This window comes from Primulina eburnea, chromosome 9 (assembly GCF_022965805.1).
Source record: "Primulina eburnea isolate SZY01 chromosome 9, ASM2296580v1, whole genome shotgun sequence".
Taxonomy (NCBI): Eukaryota; Viridiplantae; Streptophyta; class Magnoliopsida; order Lamiales; family Gesneriaceae; genus Primulina; species Primulina eburnea.
The window spans coordinates 6,218,302-6,229,093 of NC_133109.1; the positions used below are offsets into that span (position 1 = coordinate 6,218,302).

The 10,792-nt window shown below is 34.6% G+C and overlaps 1 protein-coding gene across 2 annotated transcripts; it reads left to right on the forward strand.

The window, feature by feature from the left end:
• The first annotated feature begins 1,148 nt into the window (after positions 1-1,148).
• On the forward strand, positions 1,149-7,429 carry LOC140841227 (mediator of RNA polymerase II transcription subunit 8). 2 transcript variants are annotated; one of them, XM_073208497.1, is made up of 12 exons: positions 1,149-1,482; positions 1,571-1,695; positions 2,024-2,148; positions 2,228-2,408; positions 3,342-3,449; positions 3,554-3,624; positions 4,057-4,365; positions 4,648-4,704; positions 4,996-5,199; positions 6,457-6,510; positions 6,923-6,977; positions 7,052-7,429. In XM_073208497.1, exons 1-12 carry the CDS (start codon positions 1,283-1,285, stop codon positions 7,201-7,203), a joined length of 1,641 nt encoding a protein of 546 aa, XP_073064598.1. In that variant the 5' UTR covers positions 1,149-1,282; the 3' UTR covers positions 7,204-7,429. The 2 variants fall into 2 exon arrangements, with proteins under 2 accessions (XP_073064598.1, XP_073064599.1); XM_073208498.1 differs by lacking the exon at positions 4,648-4,704.
• The last annotated feature ends 3,363 nt before the right edge of the window (positions 7,430-10,792 follow it).

A 10,792-nucleotide genomic window follows, 5' to 3' on the forward strand; every position in this document is an offset into this window, starting at 1 on the left:
GTTTCTTGATTTGGTGCAAGGGGGCTGGCGAGTTTTAGTTGTCAATGTGTTGTTCACGTTGGAAATGATAGTTTCATAAGGCTGTGAGTCAAGGCTTTGTGAGTTTTAGGAGAGGGCCGATCGATATCTTGAGTCTTCGTGTGGAATTTATGTATCTCAAAACCAGCCACCTCTGTTATTTCAAATTCTGCGATTTATTGGTTGGTTTTATGGAAATGTGTTCAACATATGATTTGTTCACTCTCTGTTATCTTTTATACGATAGAAATTCTTAATTTTTTGATACGAAACGAGTGAGATATGATTTTTATCGTAAAGTCGCTCAAGATATTGAATTTATGTGTCTCAAAACCAGTCACCTTTGTTATTTCAAATTCTGCGACTTATTGACTGATTTTTTGAAAATATGTTCAACATATGATTTGTATCACTCTCTGTTATATTCGATAACAAAATCATAATTTTCTAATAAGAAACAAAGGAGATATTACTTTTATTGTAAAGTCGCTCAGGCTGTGGAATTTCTGTGTCTCAAAACCCGTCACCTTCTATTATTTCATCATCTATGATCCATGATGGAAAATCAAGAGATATTTTATCTATGTACACACAAACTTTTTGTTGATTATGGCCTTCAATAACCCTCAATGACCATCTTTGCTAGAACACAACACAATATCCTACATCCCAATGTAATTTATTATTATAAACAAATGTTACTTGCATGAATTTCGGGGAAAAAAAGGTATATGGATTATGTGTATATTCTTGTACGAATTTTGGGGGAAAGAAAAGTATATGGATTAGGTCATGGGCTATAAATGAACCGAGTCGGTTCGTTAATTTTTCGAACCAGTTCAAAAAAATATTTGATTTGTATTCGAGCTTATCGAATATTTTTGAACTTTTTTAGAGTCGAACTCGAGCTCGAATTATTTTATTCGATAATTCTAGAATTGTTCCTGAGTTTTAACATTTTATTAATATAATATAATTATCTAGTAAATAAATAAATTCTGAATTGTGAATATTTATTTTTAATAATAATTTTAATAATTTAAAACATTTTTGAATCTTGCCAGTCAAGTTTAAATTCGAGTTTTAATTCGAACCACAACAGAATTAATTCTAAAAACCTTCAAATTTTCTTATTAGACTTGTTCATTTGGAATCGTTGATACCTTGATATCAGGGGACTCCAGAGTAAACTGTGAAAAGACGATCTGTTCCACTGAGGCCAGGTTAAAATCCCAAATCCTGGTATAAAATTGGAGTGGCAACCATGGAAGGAGGACCGGTTAGGGCAGGAATGCAAGACCAACAACAACCGCCTGCGAAGGTTGTGGAACGCCTGAATTCGGCAGTACAGCAGCAGCTCAATCTCGACTCCGTGAAAACCCGTGCAATCAGCCTCTTCAAAGCCATCTCTCGCATCCTAGAAGACTTCGACTCCATCGCTCGCACAAATGCCGACCCCAGATGGTATGCGCATTTTATTCACGAAGCGAAAGACAATGTGAACGATTTTGTATGTCCTTCAGCAATTTCAGGGTTTTATTTATGCGTGCAGGCAAGATACGTTAAGTCAGTTCTCGATGGTCAATCTGGAGCTTTTTAATATCGTTGAAGAAATTAAGAATGTTTCTAAGGCTTTTGTTGTTCATCCTAAGAATGTTAATGCTGAGAATGCTATGGGTATGTTTCCTGTATGCAGCTATATCGTATGAGTATCCCTCTTCAGTTTGTTATACCGTTGAAGACGTTAGAGTACCCTTGATCATTAGATGTTTCGGTATAGTATTTTATGATAACTAAAATGCCACGGAAATCTCTATCTTTTGGCATCACATATGCAAAAGTAAATTTAATAAGAAAATCAAACCAAGGGAAAAAATGAATTCTAGAATCGGCTACAGGTGATCTGTGTTGTCATCTTCGTACGAAACTAGGTTTCTGCTGGAGAATAGTACAATCTTACAATTTGGGAAATCTTTCTAGCATTAACGAAATTGATTACTTTCAGTTCTGCCTGTTATGTTGTCATCCAAGCTTTTGCCCGAAATGGAGGCGGATGACAACGCCAAGAGAGAACAGCTATTACAAAGCATGCGGGGTCTACCTGTGGCTGCACAAATTGAAAAGCTAAAAGTGAGTAGGCATACTATCTACTACAGTTTCGTTACACAATCTGGACTTGAACTCAATCTGATTACTATAAAAAATAAAGACTAGAATTGATATGATCGGGGCTGCCTGTGAAAGTGCTGAGAAAATCATAGCTGATGCTCGGAAAGCCTACTTCAGCACTCGTCAAGGACCAACGGTTCTCCCCACAATCGATAAGGTTCAAGCTGCAAAAATACAAGAGCAAGAGAATTTACTCCGAAGTGCTGTCAATCACGGCGAAGGTGTAAATTTTTACCTGCGATGTCATCATATGATGTGTAGATCGAGCTTTTTCTTCTAGTTTGCCTTTGATTGAGTTTAAATTTGTGCTGAAGTCATACCACAAGAGGTTATGCCATTTTATTTTTGTTTATCTGAGACAAAATGCATGATATGTAGAATTCCTTTATACATGTGAAACTGTACAGTTGGACTTGTGATATGATTGATATAAATTTTGGTGTCTGTGTGGGATCTAACTTCTTCAAACGAGCAGCAAAATGTTCCATACACGATCCAGTCAAGGAGAATGATGCCCTCTTGGCTGGGGGTTTTCACATTTATATTTTTAAATCCAATTTGTCACATTGTTTACACGCTTCTGCTTTTCATCACTGTTTAATGCTAGCATAATTTAATTATTTGCTTAGACAACATTTGAACATGTGGGTTAAAAAAGAAACTTTTGACCTTGTGCAGAGGCAGAACATACTCTTACATTTTCCTACGTTGCTTTATTGAAGATCAACCATGTTAACCAATCCCTATTCAATGAGGTTATAACAAGATGAAGTGTGGTTGTTTCCATGTTTCTGCATTTTACTTCAAGTTAAGGCCACAAGGTGACCTTGAAATATGTTGAAGCTGATATCTCTCTCTTTCTCTCTCTCTATAAATCATCTGCTCTTGAAGCTTCATGTGCCTTTAATGGGCTTATTTTTCTCTAGTTTGATTTGTCAACTAATGATTATGCAAAGTTAAGGGATTGACCAACTTAGTTCCTGTCAGCGTACCATCCTGTAATCAAGAAAAATTTGCTGAGGCATGATTCATCGTTAGCCCCTATGTTGAGCTTCATTATCGTGGCGTTACTTAGTAGCATATTCAATATATCTTGTTTTGGTTTAGATCTATCCACTCCCAGCATAAAATTTTGTTTAATGATTGATATGCAGGACTGAGAATACTTGGAGAGCAAAGGCAAGTAACATCTTCACTTCCGGTGCATTTGGTAGATGTATTCACTGCCAATGATGGTTCTCAGTCCTTCTCAGATTCATCTGGTATGTGCATAATATTTATTCACCATATTTCTTTTGAATTTTTCGTTATCCATAATGATACCTTAAGTTTCGTATTTGACAACAATGTGTTTTTGAATTTTTAGGAATGTACCAGAAGAACACACCTCCCCTTTTGTCTACCACCAATAATAACAGCCAAGGTTCTTTGTTGCAGGTTGACCTTTCTTTTTTAAATCTCATTCCTTCATTCATATTGTGTTCAAGTAGTCAAAATTCCCATTTATGTATTTAGTATTTTTTTTGAGTCTTCATTCTTTTTGTACATGTTTTACCCACCTTTGTTATTAGTTATTTTTGGTTTGCAAGCCTTTCTCGAAACTGGTGCCTCTATAATTTTTTATTCCCTTCTTATCAAGGAGAAATGAAGCAGATGGCGTCTTAGTCTGATGCTTAATTATTTCTGATGCCTATTTACTGTTATTTTCATCTGATCAGGGAGTTTGTGTCTGTTAATTTACTTATTACTTTTACCATTCTCGATGATCTATTTTCCAACTATGTTTTCCAAAACTTCTCTGATTAGAAAATTACATATTTTCTTATGGTGTATTCTTTTTCATGCTTTGACCAATGGAATTAAGAGTAGGCTACTGGACCACAACTTATTGGAAGAGCTGCAGCTTCGCCTTCTGGTGCTGCTGGGAGTACCACCTTTGACAATACATCTGCTTCTCCTCTGCAATATGCTAATTCACCAAGATCTGGTCCAAACGTCATGAACACACCATCTCCGCAGCAACAGTCACAGTCACAGCAACAGCAACAGCAACTACAACAACAGCAACTACAACAACAACACCAGCAGAGGCAGAAAATAATGCAGTTACCTCCGCATCAGCAGCAACTGCTAGCCCAACAGCAGTTAAGACAATCCTCCATGCCTGGTCTGGGACAGGTATGCTTTTTGACTCAGTTACAGAGGTTTGCAGTTGTTTTACCTTCAGTAATGTTTCACACCAAAACATTTCGGTATGATCTTATTTAATTCTAACTTTGATTAGAATCTCATTTTTTTAATGTTTAGAGGTACTTGTTTTTGTGAATGATCAATTCATCTACATATTTTGTCCAACTCATAATCAGTCACATTTCTAAATAATTTTCCTTATTTGCTCTGTTTCCAGCAATTTTCATTATAAGATGCAATTGTTATGAGTACTACTTCGTTCTTTGACAGAACCATGTATCTCAGCTGCATGATATACAGGGCCAGACACAGCCGAAGTTTCAGTCGGTAATCAGATATTTGACTCTTGTCCATGACTCCATGTAGTATTACTTGACAGCTTCGGTATGCTCTGGTGAAACAAAGCAACATTTAGTCTGTGGCTTGACATTGTCATGAGTTAAAGATGTGCATCTTCATGGAATAAACAACCTGTGCATAAGAATATTCCTGAGAGCATATACCTTGGATTTGCACAAGAATTCTAAACTTATTTCAGGCTGATTCATCCATGTCTACACTTTTCATTGCCGCTGTCAGCGTTCTGTTTAAATAATATAATTATCTGATCCATAACAGATGCATGGGCAGCATCATGTGCAATTTTCTCAGCCACTGGCGGCTCAGCAGCTTCAGGGTAGGCAGCTTACATCTTCTGCTATGCATATGGGCCAAAACCAACTAAACCAAGGAATTCACCTTAATCGTCAACTGAACCAGTTTTCTAGCCCAGCGAACAGTGCATTGTTCAATGCTGCCCAGACGACACCAACCTCTCAGATGGTTAGATACATTCAGCCTTTCAATTTGGCTGTTTATTTTTTCTCTTCCTTCTCAATTTTTTTTTCCATTTATTAGAACTCAGATTTTCATTTTTGTGGATTTCCATGGCCTGCTCCCTTTTAATTTTTTTGACGCCCTCTTTTTTTTTTTTTTTTTTTTTAATTCTCACGATTTCCCTTGCCTCGGGCTGTTACATTATATCCTACCATGTAATGTGGACAAGCAATTTCTGAAGAATTTAAATTAGAAGATTTGTTTATTACACAAAATAATTACTTCAGGGTGGTCATTCCATTAGTCTAGTCAAATTGGTATTCTTCTAATTCTCTTTATGGGGCCAATCCTGACTAGTCGTACTTTTGCTTCATCTCACGGTCTCTTTGTCCTTTGAAGACGTCTTGTAGATAACTCCCCATAGTTGTTATATTAATGTGTATCTTTAGCATATTTAACATGATTTCAATTTGATTCATTAATGAATGGTTGTTTTCCTAATGCCGACAGCTATTTTGTAAATTAAATTTCATTCATGAAGCTTCTTTCCTAGGACCTTACATTTACTTCCTTTAAGAGAGAGGTGAGAAGGGGGCTATTTATGTTTTCAAGTCATGCTCTGTAGTTAGAGGGAGGGAGGTTATTGGCCACTTGTCATGAAGGTTTGTTCTTTGTGATGCATGATAGTTTCCATTTGCTGGTTCATCCAGGCAAGGCAATATATGATTGTTTCATTTGGTACTGTTGGGTGGGTATAGTTATATACAAAATTATGTTTGCATGGGTATAATTATATCCACAGTTCTAGTCGCTTAGAAGTGGTGATAATTAGTTTCCCTTTTTTTCCCTGTTTGTGGTTCGTTATATTGTTGCTGCACCAGTTCCTTCGCTCACATTTAAAAAATGACCGGTGTAATTTTTAAGTACAAGAATTGGATTATCAGTTTTTTCATATAATTTCTTCATGAATACCAAGGATGCCCTTCTATTACAGCTGCTTCCAGATCCAGAATTTATGCATTTAATCTTTGCATCCGTTTTTTTGCAGGATCCATTTACAAATGCATGCCACCTTTTTGTACTGCACATGCCCTTATCCCTCTTGTTATCATCTCTTAATGTCTATTTTACTTGTTAAACTGATACTCTGTATGCATCTTTATGGTTTACTTCAGAATTATATGACCATTCTTCTCGTCTCTCACTGAATTAAGACTGTGCATCCTGCTGCTGTCTCATCCCTTTTAACCTTCACAATTTCAGATCCCAAACATATCTGCTATGATGCCTTCACAATCAATTCTTCCAAGAATTCAAGTGAGCCTCCAATTCCTTTAGCAGTTGTGATTCGTGGTTATTTGTCATATATTGGCTAAAAGCACGAGCATCCAATATAAAGTTGTTTGATGGACGATAACCATTGTACTTTGACCTAAAAGTCTTGTCTTTTTTTTTTTGTTTTTCATTTTCTGAAAATTAAGCTCTACTGGATTAAATTTTAATGACGGGAGCTTTATATGACCGGTTCTTTTCTTGTCCTGTTTCTGGATGCAAACCATCTATCACCTGATTTCTGAAGTTGCTCCATAATGCACAAACTCACCTTTGGTGAAGGCCTCACCTTTTTATGTTGTATTTTGTAACTGTGTAATGTTGTTCTGACATTCAATTTTTTAACATCGGCAAAACTTTTCTGCTCACTCTTATACTGATGTCCATGCTCTTCCAGTTTGGAATGTCTGCTGGCAATCGGACACTTCCTCCCCAAAATCTGAGTGATCAGAGTATGCATTGCTTTTTTCTTCGCTTATTTTGAATCCGTTTGTTGTTGTTTTACTTATTAGAGAACTGTTTTCAGTGTTCAACTCGGGAGCAAGCAATGCTAGTGGTATGATGTCTATCCAGCAGCAACATGGTACACAGGGTGCATTTGGGAACACACCGCAAAGTAATCAGACTCTTCAACAATCTGGCGTCCAGCAGCAGCAACGACCACAAAACCAGCAGTAACACATCAAAACAGTTCCTATTGAAGGGAAATATGTTTGAAGATTACAAATATGGCCTAAAAACATTTTTGAGAAAGCACACGAGTATCTTTATCAGGTTTACGACACAACCTTCTCCGCAATCTACCAAGTCAGGTTTTGTATGGTATAATGGTTTATGTATATGATAAGAACACTTTAAATGCTTTAATCTAATCTCAACTTCAAAGATGATACTTATATTTTCATTCCACCCTTTTCTCATTGACAGAAAGGCTACAAATGCTACGCACCAATCACCAAAAAATTTCTATCATTCTCTTAATGTTACCTTCTTCGAACATGAACTTTTCTACCCCAATTTATCTCTTCACGGGGAGAGTAACACTGAAGAATCTCCAAATTAGGATCCCAGGTCATTTTTCGACTCAATCCATGTCACTCCAGATCCAAATTATGTACCTGGACCTAACTAGTTATCAACTTCCCTAAATCAACGACTCAAGTTTAGTCAAGAAGAAAGGTCAGCCTAACGGAGAGACAACAAGAACCAGTACATAGTCAACCAGTCCAAGACGCTTCTACAAGCCCACAACTGTGCATATTATTAAAAAAAAAAAAAGACCATTTTAAATCTACGTTTATTTTTACTGATATGTAGGTACACACACATTAAAAAAATTTGATTTATAATGTTTTGTAGAGGTCGAAGTGAGTACATTTTGCTCAAAAGTTTATTTCTATTATTTTGGATTCGAGAAATATTATCTAGAACCCACATTCATAATAATATAAACTAAAGAATGGTTTTAATTACCATATATGGCCCATTAATTGAGTATTTAATTGCTTCATAATAATTTATATTATGTACTGGTATTATTCATGTGTTTTACCAGACCACATGATTATACATACTCTTCTAGCAGCGGAGTTCAAATACAACCATTGTCTTAAAAATCGCTCTATAGAGCAATACATCAAAGTTTATAAATGCATATAATTTTGCAACTTTAGACATTGAGCAATGAATGATATGACATCATTTGATCTCATTGAATGATGAACAATGTATTCTTTTAATCACATGTGAAAAATTGTTTTCTTTTGCCACTTCGTCTTCCATATTTTTCACCACCAAATTAAGTTCACTAAGTTTGCCAAAATCATCACATGATTCATTCTTAGAATTATCTCCAATAGCTTCACAGTTTTCCTTGCCCATATCTGCAGATTTATAATTCTTCGATTCATCAACACCTACAATTTTTATATTCGACTAGTCGTCAAAATTTAAATATTTCTCCTTCACAAATTCATCAACAGCTACCTTTTCTCTTATCTAATTCTTCACCACCTACGTCTTCTCCTTATATTTCAACAGAATTATCAACATGAATATTCACCAACACATCAACAAAATCATGAAAATAAACAGCTTAATCACGTCGTAAATTAAAGTCCTCTCATTCGGTTTCTCGTCGGCGTTCTGAAAACACCATTTCCCTTAATGTCTCATGCAACTTTTGTCTTCAAAAAGATGTTATTTTTTTCTCAACAAAAGCTTTCTCTTAGGTACAGATCTCTCACTTCCATGCCTCAGTTCTGAAAACTCCATTTGTTCTTTCACAATTTTCTCCAGTTTACAAGCCTCAGAACTAACTTCTCCATGCTTCAAAATTCGTCGCACAAACTACAACATTATACTATTAATGAAGTGTATAATTTTTATTTTAAAAAAATAAAACATAATACTGTACTCGATTTACCTTCCTATCCAACAATATTTCCTCCTCACCAAAAGGGAGAAATAGACAAAAAAATGTTCCAGAAAAATTTTAAAAAATATTTCTTCTTAATTAAATTATAAATTTTGAGACAAAAGTTAATTTCAAAGTTGTGATGATACGAAAAATACCATGTATGAAGTTATTGCTATCAAAAATTGATTAATCTCCAATGGAATTCAAAGGGCCTCGCTTTTCCACCAACAAAACCAAATGAGTGAAGATATGTACACTACGTAGTACAACAAATGACGACACTGCTTCATACAACCAAGCTTAACCAAAATATACACATAAAATAATTGAAAATAATAACTAATTAAAAAATCCTCAACCGATACCCAACTGTGCAACCATCAATGTAAGTTATACTTCCTTGATTCTGCAATTTTTCGTAAAGAAAAATGAAAGGTAGCATCTCCTCAAGAAAACTTTAAAAATGTGCTAAGAACATCCATACAAGGAAAGATAAAACAAAGAGTGATATAATTATCAGCGAAAAATATTATATAATTGAATATGAACAAGATAAACATTTAAAAAAAAATCATCATTGTCAGCCTCAACATCTGTACTTGTAGGTGAAAAAAGTTTTTTTCTTAATAGTCGGTGTTGCTCACTTTCCCTCCAAATTATTGCCCCGGAATATTAAATCCATCTTAAGGTCTAAGTCGACTTGTTGATCTATATGATGTAACTCAAGAATGATAGAGAAGTTGCTTGAAGTGAAAGGAATCAAATCAGTACAAACAACGAAAAAACAGGAATGACACTCAAATCTTTTAAAAAGATAGTCTATTTTGTCACTCCTGATCGGAAGACTTGGCATGCCTATCCATTTACCAACACGAGTATCCGTTATCCTACTCATTCATATGTTGCTTCCCAATAATTGCCTTCAACTATGTCACCACAATAGGAACGAGTCGTGAAAAAATTAATTTCCCACTACTCAAAAGATCAACATTATCAATAAAACTCTTAGTTAATTGCAAAAAAAAAACACATTTAGGTCGATTTATAAAACAAAATACATAATTCAGGGGAAAAATCAAACTTTTTTTGGATTTTTTTTCTTCTTCACTTTCGGTAATTTCGATGCCTTAGGGCAACTCCAACGCTGCGCCAAAATGGTGTAAAACACCATTTTGGCGCAGCTTTTGGAGCTCCAACGGGGCTGCGCTATTTTGGTGAAATAGCGCAGCCCCTCTCTCCCTGCGCCAAATTTGGCGCAAGGAGAGACCCCTGCGCCAAATTGGCGCAGGGGTCATTTTTTTTAAAATTTTTTTTTAAATTTTTTAATGTGTATTTATTCTTAATTTTGTGTTTTAAAAATTGTAAATGTTATATTAAAAATTGTAAATATTATAAAATAAAAGTATAATATTTATTTTAATAATTAGATATTTAATCTTAAAAAAATTAAAAAATATAATTGTTGATTTTTAAAATATTTATTTATTTATATTAATTATTAATATTTAAAAACTAATTTGATTTAATGATTTTTAATTAAAGTAATTTAATACAAATACAAAAAATTAATATAACAATATAATTCATAATTAACTAAAATGAAAAAGATAATTGAAATACAAATGCAATTTCAAATACAAATTCGAAGATAATACATAATTGAAAATTACAAAGATAACATACGAATAAAAATATAAAAATGACAAACAAGATAGATGGTCAATAATCTCCTAAATTAGATCCCGATCCTCCAAAATCACCAAAATATTTCCCAAATGTGTCATTTTCGTGTTGTCCATGTTCTTCATTTCTTTTTTTTCAAAATTTTGGCTCGTTCCTTTCGAACAA